General features: G+C 43.6%; 1 protein-coding gene across 1 annotated transcript; it reads right to left on the reverse strand.

Annotated features, from left to right (window-relative positions):
- Positions 1–3390: 3390 nt before the first annotated feature.
- Positions 3391–21403, reverse strand: LOC109469005 (gonadotropin-releasing hormone receptor-like). Its single transcript, XM_019767397.1, has 3 exons — positions 21345–21403; positions 7280–8139; positions 3391–4140 (listed from the first exon to the last, which is right to left on the reverse strand). Exons 2-3 carry the CDS (start codon positions 8066–8068, stop codon positions 3391–3393), a joined length of 1539 nt encoding a protein of 512 aa, XP_019622956.1. The 5' UTR covers positions 8069–8139; positions 21345–21403.
- Positions 21404–22382: the final 979 nt, after the last annotated feature.

Below are 22382 nucleotides of genomic sequence, written 5' to 3' on the forward strand. Positions count from 1 at the left end.
CTAAAAAGGCGTTAGATTATAGCGTTTTTGGGTGGCGGTATTACTCCGCCGCAAGAGTGATGCGATAACTCATTAACTGCACCCGCAGGGTGTTTTTGTTTAAGACAGATTTGTATAACATTCAGGTGGTGGATAACAATGACCCGACCCAACCCAACTGGCGACCGGTCACTGCGAGCTAATGGTAACCATATGGTTGAATGAACAGGGTGTTATCCCATTTTTTTACTAATAGGTGTTCGTGCTATATTCTTATTAGTAAAAAAAATGGGATGGCAGGGGTGTTATCCCATTTTTTCACTAAAAGGTTTTTGGATTATATTCCTTTTAGTAAAAAAATGGGATGGCAGGGGTGTTATCCCATTTTTTCACTAAAAGGTGATTGTGTTATATTCCTTTTAGTAAAAAATGGGATGGCAGGGGTGTTATCCCATTTTTTCACTAAAAGGTGATTGTGTTATATTCCTTTTAGTAAAAAAATGGGATGGCAGGGGTGTTATCCCATTTTTTCACTAAAAGGTGATTGTGTTATACATATACTAGCAAAAAAATAAACAAATTAATAAAAATACAATTATCCCAAGAAAAACGTTTAGCACGTTTTTTACATTAAAATACATTACGGTGCTAAATAATTGGGATAAATAATCAGATCTTTTAGTCCTATACATTCTTCCAACGTTTATAACTAGAGCCACGTGCACTTTTCGGTAGTCAACCGCTTAAAACTTGAGTGTCCACTGTCCACTACTCATGTAGCTTGCCAGCTAAAGACCATTGTAAGAAAATCATTGGGCGAACACAGGCGATCATTTTATTCAGAGAATCATAGTGATTTTTGAGAGTTACGTTTGAAGATAGGAAATTACCAATATCATCTATGAAAAACGTTTGAAGACTGAGAAAATTACAAACATTACTTAGGCGGGCCTTCTGTAGAAGTTGGTGCTTTGGTGTGGATTAATCTCTAATGGTGCCACATGCATTAGGGGCGATGTATGTCATCCTTTTATTTACATGATTGAAATTCGGTTATGAAACGCTAGGCTAAGACTTGATACTATATATAAAGACATTCAAAGCTTTTGTTTGACATGACTACCGACAGTGAAAATCCCCCTGATGTGGTGAACAAATCATGTGGGAGTAAATGGCTGACGGAGTCTGAACGATAGCCCACTAATACCACCAGCTGGGTGCTTGGATTTTGTATAGGAAAATCTACAGCGGCTGCTATTTTTTTGGGGAGAGAACCAGAGCGCTAGCAAAATGATGGCCATCGTAAAATCCCTGCTCCCTATAATTTCCCTCAGTTCCAGTCATGGTGTTCATCATTGAGATGAGGCCTGCGCCCTTTCGCATTCGTCACGTATTTTGATGAAACCAAAAACACTTAACTTTACCTTCACCATGGCGTTATTCGGATTCCTCACTTGACGTGGAAATGTTGTATTAACGCCACGGTTTTACAGAACTCTGAAATCTGCATCACATTTTGTGTAAAACGCCCTGTAAAAGGTTTCTAATCTGGCGCCATGCGGAATTGGCACTCCGTCTTTCCATGAAGCGCAGTTAAACGTTAATCGTTAACCCTAAATACCGCCCTGGAACGGTCCGTAAAACGCCGTCTGGACGTTTATTGCAAAGTGGTTCATTTTACTGTCAGGGGACGTGTAAAAACCATTTTCTTGCTTAGTCCTGGCAGCAACAATAGGAATTCAGCACGAAGGATAAGTAGAGGTATGCTGAACGAACAAAATTGAATTTGTGTGACTCTCGATCTCATGACTGGAATATGATGAATGATGAAAAATTACCTTATATCTTGATATCACTCCCGTAGGTGGCAAGTTATTGATTGATTTATGACTGGTTTATTTGCAAACTCTGCACAAACATGCCATTGCAGCCTTACATGGCTGAATTGGGGTATGAGACGATTAAAATGCTCTATGAGACACTTACAATTGATTATAAGTCATTTAATAACGCTAAAAGTTAATGTGCCATTCTTAAATCTAGAAGTTCTACATCTGTATTGCGTGAAGTTGTCCTTTGTCCTAAATTCTCTGCATTGTAAGCTGCCTCGGGGGCAGCCAACTAGACATTAAAAGACATAATGCACACAAAACGTGACAAAATGTGTTCACGATGTATGAAATTCGAATTTTTTTGAACGATCTGTCATTTGTTTAGTCGCCCAGCGGTGGCAGACTCTATGCTGTAACTACCAGCTAAATGCATGTATTAGCATGTTCTAAAGGTAAAAAGAAATTCGCGTGAAACATAAACACACACACGGACGTTTTTCTTCACTTCACTTCTCTACTTTAATTCACCCGGACACAATCGATCTCCCCACTGAACATCAGTAGGTAATGTTACAACACTAAAAGCGGAGGCCTCGCACTTGATGATATAGAAAACCGTTAATTTTCACCTTACATTGCTCTTTGTTGAGATGAGATGCCTGTAGTTGTCCGTGTTACCATTTTCATAATGATAATGCACTTCACGAAAGCTGTGTTACAATGTGCTTTATATGGTACTGACGGAACTAAGGCCTAAGATAAGGCAAAATGCTTCCCATACTGTTTCCTAAATGTGTTAGTGTTATCTTAAATCTCTGTCACATTATTTGTACATATCCTAAGCAGAACTTTAAACATGCCCTAAGTTTTTGGCTGGTCTTTTAACAACATTAATGAGTTAAAGACATTGCTGAAGAAAAAAAATGCCTTCACCTACTTCACAGAAGAAGAATTCATACCTACTACCTCAGACCAAAATAACGAACACAACACTATAGTGTACAGTGATACTTCTTCATTTAAAATACCCTGATGATATTCAGAGACTTTGATGAACTCCGTCAAACCTACACCATGAAGATATTGTTATTTGTGCGTAGAGCGGAGAGTCCTAGAATTTTTGTTATCGGACTGCTGTGCAGTTAAGATATAGCTCTACTTGTAACGCGGAGACACTATGTTAAGGCTGACACTGCAGGTTGACTAACTTTCTACACTGATGGTTTCTTGTTAAAACAATACTCTACCTATCTAGATGCTTAAGCTAACGTTCTTACACTTATCATTCTATGACAGTAAGCTGCGTCCATACTCAATTAAGTATTGCACAATTCTCAGCTGCTGTGTTTTAAAAAGCTCAAAGTTCTTTTCTTCACAAGACAGGGATCCAGCCCATCTACTAGACAAATCTGGGACTGAGAATGCAAACATTAGAAGACTTTTAACTTCTTGACGCTGCTAGTTAGTGTCTACATTCATCGGAGCCATTTCAAACTCTTTTACGAGGATGGCACTAGAGAAAGCAGTTTGTATTCACGACGTCGAGTGTCTTGTTCATTCCGAGAAGTTGTTCCCCTCTCTAACAGGTTGATTCGTATTCCCGGTACGTGTCAGACAGGTCGGACGTGTCAGGCCCGGTGCCGGGAACATCTAAGCCCGTCCTGCCCTCGTCGTGTGTCTCCCCAAACGTGCTGATAAACTCTGAAGACTCCAGTTCCAGCACGTTTTGGATGACCCGGAGGTAATCCACCGTCACCGCCACAACTTCTGGCCTGGGTTTCTGTTCTATGGTTGCCTGATGAACGCGCTGTTTGTCTTCTGACTCCTGGGAAACAGAGTCGCAGTTGATGAAGATTCGCGGCACCTTGGCAACATTCTCCCCGTTAGCTGTCGATTGCTTCCGTTTGTTCAGTTCAATCACTTCCGGTGCCGTCTTCACGGCCGGTGTCGAGGAGACGTACTTACTCGCTATCGACATCTCCCGGTTCTTCTTATTTCTCAGTTTCTTCTGTAGTCTACTGCGGAGCTGGGAGGATCTGTTGTGAGTTAACATAACGTCGTCCGTCAGAAGCGGAGTGGCTTTTCTCCGTTTCTTTCCCTTCAGCTTCTTGGGACAGAAGATCTCGATCAGTCCCTGCTTGAGGTTGAGGCTGAAGCAGCCGTACACGATGGGGTTGAAGGTGGAGTTGAAGAGGGCCATGGTCTCGGCGATGACGTACGCCACCTCGGGAAGCTTACTGCCGGTGAACACCTCGTACAGCGTGACGACGAAGTACGGCGTCCAGCACGTCACGAACCCGATGATGATGCAGAGGGTCATCTTGATCGTCTGAAATGTACGACAGGAAAGAAGGTGTAAGAAAAACCGAAGAATCACCACAGTCATAGGCTTAGTTGCATTGCTCAACAATTGTAAAAGCATTGGTCGAATGTCTACTGTCTAGTCACCATGTCTATCTTAGGGATGATGTTGCAGAGGGTCATCTTCATCGTCTGAAATGCACGACAGGCGACAAAAGCAAAATTAAAACCGAAGAAACACCACAGTCATAGGTTTAGTTGCATTGCTCAACAATTGTGAAAGTATTGATCGAATATCTACTGTCTAGTCACTATGTCTATCTTGGAGTCATCTTGATCGTCTGAAATGTACGACAGGAGACGAAAACGTGAGGAAAATTAAAACTTCAGAACTAGGATCAGGTACATTATACAGTATTGATCGAATGTCTACTGTCTATGCACTATCTTGAGACGTGTTTTTCTGATAATCGTCTACACTCCTAATTGGCTACCTCTTTATTGTCTGTGGCAACAGATGGTAGTTCTCTCAGAAACGTGTTCATCTAATGCTAAGGTCACAATTACAAAGCCGGGGCCCGGCCGGGCAGTTTTGGAACGAAAGTATGATGTACGATGGTACGAAGGTAAGACAACAAAACTAAAAAATGTTTAAAAAAATAAAGTAATGAGCACTTTACTCGTCCAGTCACGTGACCTTTGCTGACCTCTTAACCTCTGGGTCACGTGACTGCCTTCGTCAGCAGCTGAAGAAAGATGGCCGAATAAAAGTTTCTACGCTTTACAAAACTTTAGTCGTGTGTATCAGAGTAAATCCTACCTGTTACCAGGAGCGCTATTTGTGCATGTTCTAGGTATTAATTGTTTTTTTTTTGTTTACGAAAACATGGAAATGTGACCTTAGCTGAATATCAGGGGGATACATTGATAACGAGGCGGAGGGACAGAGGAAAATATTTTATTCAGAATGCATCACTGCCCTCCTTCTGTTATCTTGACGTCATGTGTTCATGTCTCAAATTCAATTGAATATTCTTATGTTGTAGTAGAGATAACCAAATCATCCAACATCGTGAATGTGCACGATTCAGCCTTTACTCGTGACAATATGAATGTAGCAGTCATGAATGAATGAATGATCGCTCACAAATCCCCACACTGCGCTCCAGTGGAGCTGATTAGAATTAATGTAGCTTTAGATGTACATGAATTAGTTCCCCACGAGCGCGGGTTTCTGATGCCAGACAGATGAAGGCACCTATTAACGATACATCACACCTCACCGGTCTGTTCAGATGACCTGAACCTTCTTGAAGTCAGGCACCCGATCTCTGCACCCTCTAACATTCAGAAGGATCTGACCGACCTGGAGAACTGGTCCAACGACAGTCACATGAGACTCCATCCCGCAAAATGTAAAGTGTTACACATTCTCTTCAGCAAAGTACCGTACGTGGCTCCTCCCCTCTCAGTGAACGGTATCGAACTGCAACAGGTGCAGGGAATGAAGATCTTGGGCGTGTTTCTCCAGGCCAACTTGCGGTGGAACTCTCACGTTGACTCCATTTGCTGCAAATCCAGCCAGCGCTTGTTCCTTCTCCGCAAACTGAAACACTTTCACATCTCCTCAGAAGACCTCGTCACAGTCTATGTGTCCTATATACGCCCAGTTCTCGAGTACGCTGCCCCCGTCTGGCATTCTGGACTTACCACTGAACTCAGCAACAAGATTGAGAAGATCCAACGGAGAGCAGTGCGCATCATTATGGGTACGAAGTACACATCCTACACTGAAGGCTGCTCCTACCTGGGACTACCTACCCTACAGTCACGACGCCTTCTCCTGACTGTGAACTTTGCGAACTCTCTTAGACAGTCTGAACAGTTCCGGCATTTTCTGCCACCTGTTAGAAGTGCAATAAGTGGTCGTCAAACCAGATCAGCTTATAAACTGAACACTCCTCGCAGCAGAACTAATCGTTATCAGAATAGTGCCCTTCCTTTCATGATCCGCCTGCTTAATATGTAACACTGTCACTTTTTTTTAACCTAAGACTTATTTTAGTGTTACCAGTGTCCGTCTGTTTTGTTATCTGCTACGATATTAATTTGCACTTGAAATGTTGTTGACAATATTTTATATACATTTTATGTAATGGTTTATTTCTATTTTAATCGCTTAATATGACGTTTTATACTAATAATGTGATGCCCCAATGTCAATTCAGCCTCTGGCTGCCATTTTTGGGACAGTGTTGTTGTGTTTTAATGCAAATAAACCATTGATATAGATAGGTATAGAATCTCCTTCCTTCTCCAGAGGGCACTCAACTTCACGAGTCATGATGAAAATGGAAAACTTTTGAAAAAGTAGAGAGTCTGTGCGGAGTTTATTAAGTTGGTGTAGTAAGTGAGAAGCGCCTTTTGGTTCCATCAGTCACCCCCGCCATGCCGGGGATTGATTGGACACGCGCAGCAGGCAGGGAGAGGTTCCGCAGCGCCGCACTTTCTTCTCATTAGCTTATCTCTGTACTCTTATGACAAAATAAACGCCACAGCTTGTGATGACGTTAGTTCTAAATTAGATCTACCCATCAATGACGGGGAGATGAAGACGACTTTGGAATGAATTCCCTGGGGAAACGAACTTATCAAAATTTCATTTTGAAGCGAGAATTATATCACCTTAAGTTATACCAATACTTTTTTGTCTGTCTTTCACTTTCTATCTCTGCATTTCTTTCTCTTCCACTGTTTGTATGTGTGTGATCTGAAAATTTCTTCTTTTTCTGCTCCATAAAATCTGGTCAAAAGTCTTACTGATTAAACCTATGATTCCAGCTGCGGTTAAGAGAGTTTGTTAATTATCATATTAGTTTCATGGTATTCATTTATATCTGTTAGTTTTCTTTGATATATATTTCTTTTCCGGTAATTTCTTTTCAATCATCACATCAATTTCATGATTGTCATTTGCTAAATAAGTAAGCAAGGAGGAGGGCCTTGTACAAGTCCTGTAGTCTTCTGACCCCCCCCCCCTGCAATTTTTCTTTTATATAGTTTTCTACTTATTCTGTTTATATTGTATTGTGCAAGCAAACGATGAACGAACGAACGAACAAACAAACAAACAATATTTAGCTCGGGAAAAAACGAAGGCAACTCACCTTAACTTTTGCTCTGGAGATGGTTTTGCAGCCGGTCCGGCGCAGGTCCCGCTCGATGTCCTTGCCGGACGCGGTTCTCCAGACGGTCTGGATGATCTTGATGTAGCAGTACGTTATGATGCTGGAGGGGCACACCAGCACGTAGATGGCCAGCCACGTCACGTAAACCTTCCGCTGCCACTCCGACGAGTACCCCTGGCTGACACAGGCGTACTTCAGCGTCCCGTCGGGCGCTGGCCGCTCCACCTGCACGAATATGAAGAGCTGCGGCACGGCGAAGAGGAAGGCCAGGAACCACGCCAACGCTATGGTCTTCTTCGCCGCGGTGGTCGAGTTCTTGTTGATGTTTAACGGACGCGTGATGGCGATGTAGCGGTCGAAACTGAGCGCGATGAGGATGAAGGTGGTGCTGGCTAGCGTGACGATCTGTCCGTAGACGATGAGCTTGCAGAGGGCCTCCCCGAGCACCCACTGCCCGAACGCCACGAACATGATCTCCGTGCTCATGGTGACGACACACACCAGCAGGTCGCCGATAGCCAGGTGGAGGATGAAGAAGTTGACTCTGCTGAACCTCTTCTTGGCCGAGCTACACGTGAGAACCACGATGATGAGACAGTTGCCCACCAGGGTCATGATCATCAGGACGATGATGGTGGCGACCCGCTGGATGACCGGCCCGGTCCAGACGACGGCGCCCGCGGACGCCGTGAAGTTCTGACCGTCGATGTCCGGTGGGAAGTGGTGCGGGTCCCAGCCGGCGCCCGTGACGTTCAGCGTCGTGTTCATAGCTGACGGGATGAACTTGTCGCTGGTCTTGGGCGGAGGCTGTGGCGGCTTGGTCCAGGAGTCCACATCTCCTGTACCGAAAAACGACACCGACGTCATGATTTGTTCTCGTCTAAAATCTCTACCACAGCGGTACTGCACTGACTCTTACAGCTCCAGTTTCAACCACAATCCCTCACTCCTCCAATGGTCGTGGGGCATTAAGTTTCCACAGGCCAACCGCCAGCCAGAATACATTTTCAAAGGGCTGTGACATCAGCTGGGCTGGTTCAATAGCAGCAGCCGTTATGTTCTCGGGTTGAGTCGCTCGGCACGGCTATGGGAAATATTGAAAACCCTCCAGTTAATTTGTAAAACGGAAACGTGACGTTAAATCTTTTTCCCAAGCACGTTTTTACTGAGTTATGAATCATTGTTAGTAAGCAGGGCATTCAAAGCAAAGGCGCCGTATGGTCATCATTTTTTGGAACTCTGTAGTATGAATTATAATCCTTGGTAATTAGTGTTCATAACGATGACATGGGAGGATTAAGTGAATTGCCGATAGCTGAAGGCGATCTGGTTACGTTTTTATGATACTAATTATATAATCAGCATGTTGGCTTCACTAATTGTCTTAACAAGTAATTACTTGTATCAATCCGATGATTAATAATGGGTCTATCTGGTAAGAATGCAGACATGTTAACCCGATAATCAGTCTGATTGTTGTCATTGGTCTCTTTTACTTGTTGAAATTGAATATTAAGTGAATCTGCTTGTGCAGAATCGGTTCAAAGTCCTTGATGAATGGGTCTCAGCTTTACGGCAAATTTAACTGTGAAACAACATATGGCCCCCGAGTGTCGGACCAGATGGTAACTACATGTATCCTGCAATTGAACAATTAGTCATTTGCCTACGAAAGAATCGGAAATAGCATAAACTCGTAGTTAATTGTTTTTGTAGACACATCCATCATGTCTTATGAGGTAAAAAGTTAATAGGTAATTGGCAATTTTTCATTGTTTTAGCAAGCTAAGAATAAAACCTTGCTATGGAAACGCATAACAAGTTGTTCCAGAGAGAATACAGATGTACATGGTACCGAATGTTAAATCTCAACTTCCACCGTGAATAATGTTTTAAACAAATCGCTTTGCGTGACACTTGAAGATGAAGTGTATTACATAAACGGCTTTCCACGATCCCCTGATGCCAGTAGATGGTCGGCTTCAACGACACTCCCTTGGCACCGATTGCCGTGAGCTGTGATGAATACATGTTTCTTACATACGCCCTAGCCATCGTGCCGCTCTTGTATTTGCTCAGGTAAAGTTGAGCTGACAGAAATTGGTTTTTAAGCTGTAATAGCATGCCTGTTGGAATGCAGCCCTTGATGTAGATAAGGGCCTGTTTACCATCCCTTGCAGGGCAATTCTTTCACTGTGGTAGCGATAGAAGGTAATAAGGGTTTTCCGTGTCGTTGTCCGAGATCAGACGTGATCTCTGACTGTGGCCCGGAGGATGCCGACATGAGGCGAGGCACTAAAATGCTATTTCTGCTGTTTCGTGATAAGACGGAACCCTGGGGTGGACAGAGCGCCAGTCAAGACTACAAGACGGCCCTCCCTTCGCGAGATCTTACTTTAGTGGAAGTCTACCTACCATAGCCTACTGTGCAGACGTTCCGGGACCGGTCTTTTTAATAGCTATGTACGGTTGGCGGCCGGAGCTTCTATTGCGTGCGATCTAGGTTTGATCAGAAAATCCCCCCCCCCCCTCCAAAAAAAAACGACCGATCGCGGAATGTCTGCAAAGGAGGCTAACCTACCCAGACGTGAATTGAAAACGTTTGGAAACGTTGAGAAAAACAAGCAGAAAAAGCAATATTTCCCTCGAGACGACGATAAAGCCAGAGTTCAGCTGCGGTGGCTTACGGCACTGTCCTTGGTGCTGATCTAGGTGCCATGCTGTTGGTTACGGGACAGAGTATGTCCGGCTTAGGAGAACGCCTTGTATTCATACATCGAGCATTGTCTTAAACTTTTTTTGCCGATTTATATTGTGAAAAAAGGGAAACATTCATGTTACCCTAGGGACTTTGTGTCGAGTGTTCCAAATGGTTCGCAAGACTTGGTAAAGGGGTTCTATTTGTTCAAGCCTGTACATTACTCTTGCTTGTTCCTACTGCCACCAGGCTCCATTTGTTACCTGTACGGAGTAAGCGAGAATTCACAGCGCTTTTAGAATTCTTGCTGGAAAACACGCATGACTGGCATATCTAAGCCAACCAGTGGTGTATACGGGATGTTCTACGCAAGGCCCTGGCGGTCAAAAGGGTGAAAAGTGGGCGATAATAATAAAGCTGCTATTTGTTCGAGCCAGTACATTACTCTTGCTTGTGCCACCAGGCTCCATTTGGAATACTAACGGGAAAACTTACATGACTAACATATCTGCGCCAACCAGTGGGGTTTAACGGATGTTGAACACAAAGTCCTGGTACAGGAGTACCAAGGTCATGTCTTCCATGTGACACGTATCGTCGGCGCTATCAGGATTTTCTGCATGTGCCAATGTTCATTAAATGCCGTTTGTAATCGCCCCTGCTGGGCATTTCTGTGGCCTGTGCTAGTTTTTCACGTCATCATAAAAAAACACCAGCCATTGAAGCCGAGAAAGCCCTCAGTAGCTCCTTTGTTATTTGCCAGGGCCCAGAATACTTTTCAAATGCTGGACTCATTTCCTCGTCATTTTGAAGACCTGATGGATGTTTCCTTTTATTCGCGATAGGTAGAGCACTTTGTGAGTCCATCCATTTTCGCAGCCGCATATAACATATGGTGCTTAATGGAATCGCAGGGTGGCCAAATGGCGTTCAACTTTCAAGTACCAGCGAGGCCCGAACGCTGCCGTCGCCGTCCATTATCTGGTGCCGCTGACAAACTGTGGCTCGTGAGGCGAACACGTGCCTGTGGGGTGTTCTTGACTCCTTGGCGACTTCACGGGCTACGCAGAGGAAGATGTGGCAGGAGTTAGAGCAACATTCTTCACACATGATTACTCCCCAACCATGCATGCCCAACCGCTTCTTCTCTCAAACAGGTTAAAATTGACCTCTGGTATTCCAAAGGGGAGACGGGAACTTCGCGAAATGGCTGCTTTCCAAGTAGTACAGCAGTAGGTAAAAACACACACATTGAGTCCTCAAATGACTTATGCAACTCTGCTGTACTCAATGCAGACCAGAGAACCTAATAAAGGAATACGTGTTCTATGTGATTTAGCTGCCCTGCTCTACGAAGGAATTTCCGATCACAAAACTGTCTGAGAATTGTTCTCATGTGGAATTCACACGGGAAAACCTGCATGACTAACATATCTACGCCAACCAGTGGGGTTTAACGGATATTGAACACAAAGTCCTGATGATAAATATGGATTTCTATGCGAGGAAACCTTGCCCTACTCGCCTCCCTAATCGTTGTTGTTGGCTGTACCAGGAAATCCCCTTCCTCTCCATTACATTTTTCGTGCCTGTACATTTTGGAGTGCATGTGAGTACATAAACTTTGACAAGGTTCACATGATTCCTTCGATGTTATTCTGAGCGTTATGTCTTTGTTGCCTTCGCTTCGTGAATAACGTCAATGGGTGTTACAAAGTACGTAACATGTTTAGATCCAGAGACGGACTGTCTGGCCAGGTCGGCCCTGTTATCGATCACAACGTCATATTAGATGCGAGACATGTACATGAGGGCTTGGGAAGCTACATGAAGATGAAGAGATTTGGCACCGACAAAGCCGGCCTAAGAACTCGTATCCACGCCTCTACGATGTAAGTAAAATAGCATCTTAAGTCGAGCAGCATCGTGTCCAATTCATTTTAAAACGCGTGATCGGGAGACATGGGCGTTTCTCGACGTGGTGTGTAAAACAGAACCTTGAACAAGGCAGGGATTGCATCATCATTTACAATTCATGACTAACATGCACCAAAAAGCGGGACAGGTCCGAGTTTTCTACTCGACGCCTTCTCTGAATCCCCGGAGCTTCGCAGTTCTGTATCATACAGACACAGAGCGGCGCACTGAAACCATGTGTTCAGTTGTGCGGAAACGCGCTACAGAAGGACAAACTTGAAGCTGCTGATGAATACAATACTGTTAATTGTGGGGACACCACACATGTCTAGCGCACCCGTACTGAATGCGATACATTGCATGGTTCCATGTGCTACTGTATGTGGATTCCAACCTGAAAGTTCTGTTACAAGAGGTCCATACTAGCCTTCCGGTCTCTTGGTTGATCAACGTCGTCTGGCTACTTAGTATATGATGATTGACACTTCAGCAAGAAATTGCAGCCAACAATGTAACAGTTGAAGCATTACGACAACCCAACTATATATACAGTTGAAAGTTGTCGAGCTTTCATGTTCAATCATTGATAAGCCATTTGAGTAATTGTCTAGAAAGCTTCCTGTACTTATCCAGCCACACAATCGCAAATCCTGCAAGACATTTTGTCAGACATTTTTCAAGACCGGGCTTTTTTGGCAAGCAACATCTGTTTATCTCAGAGTAGCTGTCTTGTCGCATTCGTTCAAAACGATTTTAAAAGTGATTTGTTCAAGCAGACGAAACTTAAAGCTTTCTTGTGCAAGCAGACCTTGCAGGTTTTAGTGTGACTAATGTATCGCCGAGCCGATTGTAGTTAAATGGCCGAGCGAGGGTGTATCAGGCGCAGACACCTGTTTATACCAAATAACGAGGATCCATTGCACACCAACCTAGCCTTCGGCCACGTTGCGTGAATGCCGGTAAATACTTCTGAAACAAGATGTTATGAGTCTGAACCCAGCAGTCTTTGTTTGGAGGTTGCACACTTGCAGCGCGTAGTGTAACCCAGGCTATATCAGCATCATTTGTCCCCAATGCTGTATTAGTTTGAAATGCGGACACGGCAATTTTAATTACTGGCCGTCTTAGTTACATGGTTTGGACATAGGAGATATGGTGTGTCATTATACGCACAAGGTGATTTGTGTGGCTCCTCACGGTTCAACTACCACACCATGGCCACCAAGCCCCAGTTTCTCATGTTCTGTACAAAAGTCCAGATGTTTATGAATGATCCTCACGTCGATCTGCAGCGACCACGGCGCTCTAGTGACCAAAGGGATATTTGAAATTCTAAAGTTTCTCCGCGGTGTTCCAAGAATGCCGGGTGCAGGCAACACTCAGACCTTTTGACAAATGCCCTCCACGTGTGAGAGTTCGCTGAAGGATCCGATTAAATGGGAAAACCTGCACGTGGGATCTTATGTAGCGACGGCACTCTGGGTCTGCATGTGTATTTGAAAAGCTTTCAGAACTTAGGGGCTAACTTTTTAGTATGCTGCAGAAGGGCGTGTTGTCACCTAGGCGGTCTGTAGCCGGAGGCATTAGCGCATTCGTTACCATTACTGCAGGAAGGTTTCGGGGTAAAGTGTTAGGTTTGGGCACCAACCGACGTCTGAGAGTGCCACTTAACAGTCTTTTACGCGGAGAGGAAAGCTTCTGGCTGGACGAGGGTTCATTTTGAGGCATCCTGTTTTCTGCGAATGCGAAGGTCCATGAACTATATTTCCTAAGTGACGTGCTTTCTCTATTTTTCACGGAAAAGGACTTGGCTGAGAGTTGTAGCAGTAAAATTGCTAGCCTTTGAAAACAGCGTCCATTGACCCGTATGCGTCGTATGTATATTGCTTTGTTGCGAAATGTCTTCTGCTATGTGGAGCGACCAAGACATGCTGAGAATTAAAGGCATAGATACTCATCATCCTCTGTGATGACGCAAGAAGTTGACCTTCACGTAGGAGGACAAATTTACGAGATCATGTTTTCTATCACCTGAATGATCCATTCAAAATCCTCGTCTCACGATGGCCGTAAAACCACCACCAGAGTTTCTAAAACAGGAACGGAATGTTTGTGTTTTTTCTTCAGTAATGAGAATGGCAGCTTTTCCTGTGTACCAGATCGTTCATTTGTGGCACCAGTGGATGATATAGTTTGAGACTTTTAGACGTAAGATATCACATTAAGGTCCACACGGCACAGGATGGGGGTCTCTGCGTAGGAGGAAAATCTACGAGAGCTTGTTTCTCACAACTTGAACCGGCCGATACATCATGCCCCTGTTATTACCATAACGGGTTACAGAATAGGAAAGGCATCGCTGCTTTTCCATCAGCAGCAAGAATGTCAAAACTCTGAGGTGTGCTACAAAGACACATACCGTAGCCACGCTATATCGTTAGATTGTGCAGTGTATTTCCCAGTGAGTCAATTAAACCCTGCTTATTTTTGCAAATATAGTACGACTGTTTGGGAATATACGGGAAGCTCATCAGATTGTTATCTTATCATTACGTCTTCCATGGTTTACAGACGAGAAGTCAAACCCTTCAGATATAGTTTTAGACATAGTTCTAGTTCTAGTTCTAGACAGCTACCTTCATCATTTAGACTTTAGTTATTTTATACTCTGTTTCAATGTTCTATGTTTTGTAATTTGTAATTAGCCTCCGGGCCCAAATTTGCAATACACCTTTCATCAATTATATCTTCCATAATATCCTCACTAATTAACATATTTTCAGCTAAACAAAGTTGATTCCAAGTTCACTCAGAACAAAACTGGCGAATGTCCAAGATGCTGCCTGTAGCAAGTCATACTTCAGCAGCAAGTAACAATAATAAAGGTGATGTGATCTAGTTTCTGTCCCGTAGTTGACAGCGAAAAACGTGATTGAAACTACGTCTGGACTAACAAATCAAATATATGGTCTGCGTTTATTAGATTTAGTTGATGCATCACATACCGAACATTTGGGGTTACCCACGGTTTGCTTCAAGTTTCATCATACAACTTACAGGAGCTGCCAAATTTCTAAATCAAGAAATTACGTACAAGAATTGTTTATCTTCTAAGTTTTATTATTGCGCAACTTTTACCGGGTGGCCCATTTGAAATTCATCGTGGCTAGTTCTAGACATATTGTTATCACAGGCTGCTTGCTGGTACAACCTTTGGTAAGATCACAAAGATTCGGCGTTTTCCATCCAACAGAATGGAGCAACGGCAGTTTGGTAAAGTAATGGTGACCCCTTGTGACTTTGACTTGTAACTGCAACATCATCAACACATAGTCCCCACTGGGAACGTCTTTGATGTCTGACTCAATATCAGACAGAAACAAGGTTGCATAAGTCAGGAAAATATTGTAGCTTCACAAGAGCCAATTGCAAAGACATACACCATCGCAGTCTGCTTTGCGCCCATAAGTTAGTTGTCCCAGAAGACCAATAATGTTCCGCCAAGATCTCAGGGCAACTTTTCATGTCTTCGTCGAGCGATTATTCCTCGTTCAGGGGCATGGCAAGGGCATCTTAATCACAGACAGAACTTTTAATTGGAGGATATTACAGATCTAGAAGCTACCAAGCGCAGTGACTTGTATATCCGTGAATACTTTCCTCAGGTTAGTGAGTGTTTGAATAGAAAGTTCTTTATTCACAATCACTTCTATAACATTAACAAGACCCGACGTTTCGATGGCCGTTTGTCATCTTCATCTGGGTCATTGGGACTGGTTCACTGTGTACTGAAGCTAGGTGTTTCCCTGGTGAATATGACAGACGGTCATCTAACCGGCGGCTCTTGGTAAACAAGTGGCTGTGAATACAGACCTTTGCTATTCAGTGACTTGTACAGTCCTCTGCATTACTGGCCACCCGTGTGTTTATGTTGGAGAGCCGCCATCACACCAGAGATGAGTGTGTTGGGTGGAGTAAATTGCACCCCAGGGTTCTCTAGCTTAAGACCCAAGAGAAACAGGTGATCCTAGCTTAAGACGGCATGGTGCAAGACTACTCTAAATTTGATTCTGATGAATTGCTGGCTACCTGCATCCCCAGTTTATGACTCGATTCATGTAGGGTGACGATAAAATATTTAGGGCATGATAAAGTCATACTGTGATATTTCCTAAAAAGGTGTGCCTGAGTTTTATACCTTCTCCTGTTACGTGCTTTGTGAGCTGGGTTTTATGTGTATTGTAACTTTTATTTCAGGACAGCATTAATATTTCCTCAAGTTAGTTGATGCCCCTATAAAGACGTTAAGTCACCTCCAAAGGTCGCGTCGCCACGTTAAAAACTTTTGACGTATTTACGGCCATTTACGGTAAATGTCAGGAAAATTCAATTCATGTGTTCCTCGTCTGAGGGAGATAAGAAAAACTTTACGGTCGTGTGACTAACCTCGTAACCACGGTTGGTAGAGGTAGGATAATTAAAGTTTTGGCGAGAGGCAGGGCGAATGATTCAGCCAGCTCAAATTTGATGTAAATCCGTAAAGACACATTATATGTAGTACTCGTATCACCCTTCAACCCTGCTATTATTTGATAACAATAGACTTTCATTATTCTCTCCTTTATGGTTGTAAGTGAAGACATACGATAAACTATACAGTGCATACTGTGGTATTCAGCGAGCCAACTAAAACAAGACTGCGGCTAGCGAAAGGAAAACATTACTGGTATCACCTAAAAATAGGATGAAGGAACTGAACTGTTCCTAGTGTACCCCTCCCCGGCAACACACGGATTTCTCATTCCTCTCTTGCGTCATTCATGTAACACCGTAACCCTGATGCTCACTTATCAGAAGAAAAATGAATCAAAACCGACACGTTATGTCTGTAGAACATCTTCTTTAGGACCTGTATGTAACATGAAGTAACGTGAAGTAGTCTGAAATACACAAGAAGGTGGTCAAATTACATTGGGTTGGGACTTGGAAGGGAGTTGAATGAATGCCTACCTCTCGCTTTTGCTACCCTGCTCTTTAGCGCCCTTCCCCTGCCGCTCCTCTCACAATCATCGGTCTTATTTCACAATTTTTACGACTTGTGGCCGGGACAGAATATATCTGACACCCAGGTTCACGGCCAGGCCTCCTTGTTCTATGATAAATGTCCCGTACGATCATTGGTCCTCCTTCCTTATCATTGGCTTAACCGCGAGGGCGTTTTGCGGTAGGATTTGGACGCAGGGGTTGTTAAAATGCCAGTGATGGACGTTGGCGCCACACATCTATTTTCGACACCAGAAATTAAACTTGGCACGCTTTGCCTCGTTTAATAAATGTCCTCACATCGTGCTCGCTTTGCAAAAAAAGTATGTACAGACTCAATTGTTACGTTTGGAACTTTTCCCAGACGTCCTTCAGTGAGTCGGTCATCCATATAGTAGATGAAGTCTTGACCCGGCGGTAGCTTGGAGCAGAGATTTCAATTAATGTGAGGGAACCACGAGTTCTGATCAATGTCTGGACTTACAGACTAGTTTGAAAAGGCCAGCAGCGGTCGGTCTCTTTCATGTGGCGCCAGTGGTTTTTACATTGGCTTCAACTTTCTTTCTGAGCTAACTATTTTTAAACCTTGCATGCGATAGCTATAACTTTCAAGTACTTGGCAAACAGACGGGTTATACTCCAGAAAGTTCCCAACACTTGCAAGATGAAAGTACGCATTATAAATCATGATGGGGCACAGCCTTTTGTTTGCCGCGTACTTGAAAGACTGACTCCGGCGAGCTCACATCGGCAAAGTGGGCTTCCCTTGCCAAGTATCGATCTAAGACATGACTAGCAGCCTAACTTCGGGGTATCTTGGGGCCATCAGTGTGAAGCCGTCTGTCTAGAACAGCTCTCAGGGTAACGATAAGGTCCGGTAATGCAGCCGGATCTTAAAATTTTATAAATAGACGCATTCTCACCAAATGTAGGAAGTGTGTAGGTAGGTGGTGAAGTTTCCTTTCATCAGTGATGAATTAGCGATATCAAACTCTTGTATACACAATCCTGCCCGAGCGTTTTCCCGCCAAGTTCCGGTCAAACTGATAAATGTGGCCCCAGAGCCATCACCGAACCAGCCGCAGGGAGGGAACGACCTATCGGGGAATCGGGTATCATGTCTCGATTTTTTTCGCAGCCTTCCCAAATGACGCAGCCTGCAAAGATGAAAGCGCCAAACAATTGCACAGTGCGTCTGGATTACTGACCAAGGGACTATTCAGACCCCAATTCAAGAACTCAAGAACATCAAACATTGTGAAGACCTGGAGACTAGTCTTGATCTAGAGTCAGATGGCCTTCATGGTGAAGTTAGTCAAAGCACATTGTGAGTAGACTGACTGGGTAGTTCCTAAAAGTCGTAAAACACATTTCTAGGTTTTCAGTTAGGTTCTATTTACTTGAAAGCCCAAGGATGTACATGTACATGTTAAAACTTAGCACCGAGTTAGTTTTGGCTGAAGAATAAGTTTGCCTAAGTTGTCATTCGACTTAATAATGGAACCAAAACGACAAGATCAATACATAATTTACTTTCATCAGCAGTTAATGCGGTTATAACCCCGAGAAATTGGTAGTCACCACTATTACATCTATTGGCCTTGGGAACATGTTAGTCATTTTTGGAACGTGCAACTTCATCTACTGAAGCAGTGATGTGTAGTAAAGGGCTAGCTTCCAGATACTCAAATGCTGGCAGCAAGTCATTTCAATCAGCAATAGAGGTTTGAGGTGTAAAAATTCTGGTTAAAAGCGCCAGAGAAATTATGTCTTGAGATAGGGAAGTAGATACTTACAGGTCTGTAAAAACGTTTCACTGCGCTTCGCCTATCCATAAATGGAGTTTATCAGACGGCAATAATGGTTGGAACTGGTGGAAGACACGTGTACGAGCGAGCACATCACACACCCGGCACCGCGCGGCCCAATTAACGCCGGAATTGACGCAATAATTGTTGGGCTAAGCGCATAGATGCAGAGTTAAAATTCCCCGTCCTCCATGGGTTGTCCTTGGGTCCGGCTGCGGTGATGAATCTCATCGGGATGCGCCGGTGATTCCGCCCGAGGATCAGTCGGCTTAGGCTGTCATCGGCTTCGCAAACGGACGCGGGAAGACAAATATCCTCCATTACGGGACAGGGCAAAAGACCATGAGCTTGGCGTGACCTTGTACAACTGGTAATAAATGGGTGCGCCATTCCGGTAAACGTGTTTAGAGCTTAAGCAAAGCGTTTACTTGAACGAGTACCCTAGCTGACGGTAAAAGTTTCAGTTCTGAGGAAGATTCCTCACGAATTACGTTTATCACTAAATCACCCAGACCGAAACTCGCACTACGGCATGACGGTCTAGCCAGACGAATCTTTGGTACAGAAGATGTTTTTGGTAAAGAATATCCCTGTTTTACCCCTAGGTACTGGTGTTATGGCTTGGTCGCATTCGTTGTGCGATCGTTGCGAAGGCAATCGTGGGATGGTCGGTGATTATGCCGTGTGAAATTCAGCTGTTTTGTTACGGAAATGCTGGTTGGCGTTGTTCTGCTTGAAAACCCTGCGACATCAAAATCGCATGACGAATGTGAACGCATCTTTAGTGACGATGTTTGAAACATGTGTTTCTCCTTGAAATACCTGTAGCGTCGCATTACATAGCAGCCCTTCGTCATTGTAATCTCCAGAGTACACCGGGAAAGCGTCCGTGTTCTGTAACCCCCTCTCTGGCTGTGACTTACGGCGTACATGTATGTTACACAGATCTACTGGGTGACGTTTCTGGATGTCATTCGACCCGCCGCTAGCCTGCTAAAACGAGTAATTTTTTTTCTGTTTCCTTGGAAAACAGGCCAAAGTAAATGCGTAAGTTGATGTCAATGAACTTGAGACCTAGATTCTAGATCTGGTACAGAAATGGCTAATCATACATACATACATAAGTCATCTACATGCTCAACTGTCTATTTTTTATCACTGATGTTGCCAAATAACTGTTTGTTTGTTTGTTTGTTTGTTTGTTTGTTCCTTCCTTTCTTTCTTTCATTTTTTTTCTTTCAGGGCCTGCTTTTCTTTCTTTGTTTTTAAAAAGCTGTTAATAAAGTGAGCGTTTCCCTAAGATATTGACTTGAACCGGGAATACTTGGCTTTAAGCTGCCCTACATGTACCTTTTTGTATTTTCGCATTGAATTGATGCAAAATTTACATACTAAAATTCCACATCGTCCTTTTGCAATAACTTGATGCTATCAGAGGAATCCCGAAGTCTTTGTTTGACTTATGTCATTAAGTCTACTACTTGTCTGCAAAATTGTCTTCGTACAAACAAACACATGTACAGATCCGTGGCAGGGTGGAAAACTTTGGATTAAAATACCAGGTATCCTTGGGGTGAAACCGACAGAAAGCAGATGGTGAAAATGCTTTTAAGTAGGGACTTTCTACCTGCTGGGTTGGGGTTGTTAGTATTCGTACAATGGAAGAGTGTTTTTATTACTCCATTGTTTTCGGTTAGAATATTTGGCTTAAGTACGTACATGCACATACATCAACATGTAAAAAGCATAAAAGTTATACATGCCATCATCAAGCTTGCAGACACCGATTCTTTAGATCTTACACAACACGAACAGGTTACGACATCTATGTTACTTAAGACTCTGTCGGCACGATTGGTCTCAGACCAAGGAAAAGAGGTCTAAAAGCTGCCCGCGCCCTTCAGATTGAGTTACCGCTAACAACTTTTTTTCTGAGGGAACCTGACTGGAAAAACACATGGTGGGTTGGCTTTTATCACGGGATGTCCTGGTAAGCGTTGAGAGGTTGTTGCCCTCTTAGGCCACACCGATTTAATTTTATGGATGACATCGTCTGAAGACCCCCAAACTAGTGCGCGCGGGCGAATAAAAAAATTCCGGCCAAAAATAAAAATGCCACTAAACCACAGGAATACAAAACTGGTATTGTGAATTTGCGACAGTACTTAGCAACGTATACGACATGCTGGCTTTGCGGCATTTATGAATCGGTACTGTACTTACATACTGAGTTCTTGAGTCGCGGAGCTTCGAATCCCATAGCCTGGGCGCTCGCGATCGGCTCCGTATTGTTGCTGACTACCATGGACTACCCAGGTCTAGAGCCAGAGCCTCGGCGGAGGTGATCTCTTTTTTTTTTTTTTTTTGAGGGCGACAGGCGAAAATCAATGCGCGCGTGGATGTCATCCATAGAATTAAGTCAGTGTGGCCTTAGGTAAGGTGCAGGCTCTGCGCGAACACGCTACTTTGCTGGTTTTGTCTGGATTTTTTCAACGTCAGACTGGCTCTGTATTAAAGACAACAACAACGCAGTCTCCCCTATCTCTCTCCTGCTCTCACGTTTGGAAAATAAACTTACCTTTGACTCACGGCCACCTTGAACCTGACCTGACGACCAAGGACTGCCCACAGTGTCTCGTGACAGGAACCGTCCAAACCCGGCAAATGTATCGTCCTCACAAGTAGAACACTCTTTGTTTTAAAGGCTTGACAAATGCTTCCGGCTCAGGTATCGTCACTACTGCTCGACTCTAAAGCTTTGCCAGGTAAGAGACTTCCCCGCCAATGTGAAGGCTAATTCTTCATTTGAATCAGGACGATTCCACTTCCGAAACTGTCAGAGGGCGGTCGACAGGGAGACTTCATACTCGCGACACGTGACCGTTAGAATAGAGAATGGTATTTCAGTCCACCACCTACACTGTAATAAGATTTTCTAATATCATGCCCTCCTTTTCTATTTCAACCAAAGTATATAACCTAGTCACCCCTTCGATTTTTCAATGGAATGGCTCTGAGAACAGGACAATATTAGGGCGGAGCTGTTCAAGTCTATTACTTGTTCTCGCATCTATCTGGATTATGACAGGATATGATTTTGCTAAGAAAACCCGATTGCTGAAGTACATCCTTAGGCTACAGCTAAAATGAACACACTTCCTAATCGTTATTAATTTTCATATCGTTGTAGGTTATGATATAGTATATTGTACCGGACGTTTCAGTATCTGGAATTATGTTTTAATAAACGTAACAGGTTATTAACAATGGCCCACGTAAAAAGAAAATCATACTTGAAATTGAAGTGATAACTGGAAGAATAAGGTAATGAACAACATACGCTGTATCTCTAGAGTGATATGTCGAAATGCAATGTTAGCTGACAGTTAAGTTTGATCTAGTGGGCGGTTGAAGGGCGTGTAGACTACCGTATCTTGGCGTCAATGATAACAACTGCGTCTGGAAAGTTTTACTTACCCAAACAACATGTGGCACGGCGGTAAATTCATACATGTAGTGCCTGGAGACCAGTGGGGTGTGCGGATAACAGAATGATCTACACAAGAATCCAAGCTTTGGAAAACACGTTAAAAAAATCATATGTACAAGTTGCCGT

Source organism: Branchiostoma belcheri, unplaced genomic scaffold, assembly GCF_001625305.1.
Source record: "Branchiostoma belcheri isolate BF01 breed outbred unplaced genomic scaffold, Haploidv18h27 scaffold10, whole genome shotgun sequence".
Lineage (NCBI taxonomy): Eukaryota > Metazoa > Chordata > Leptocardii > Amphioxiformes > Branchiostomatidae > Branchiostoma > Branchiostoma belcheri.

Excerpts from the sequence above, each read along its gene's own strand:
- LOC109469005 (XM_019767397.1), bottom strand. The coding sequence starts at position 8,068 with ATGAACACGACGCTGAACGTCACGGGCGCCGGCTGGGACCCGCACCAC. Across the intron at positions 4,141-7,279 it reads TCTCCAGAGCAAAAGTTAAG|ACGATCAAGATGACCCTCTG; the intron begins GTGAGTTGCCTT and ends CGTACATTTCAG.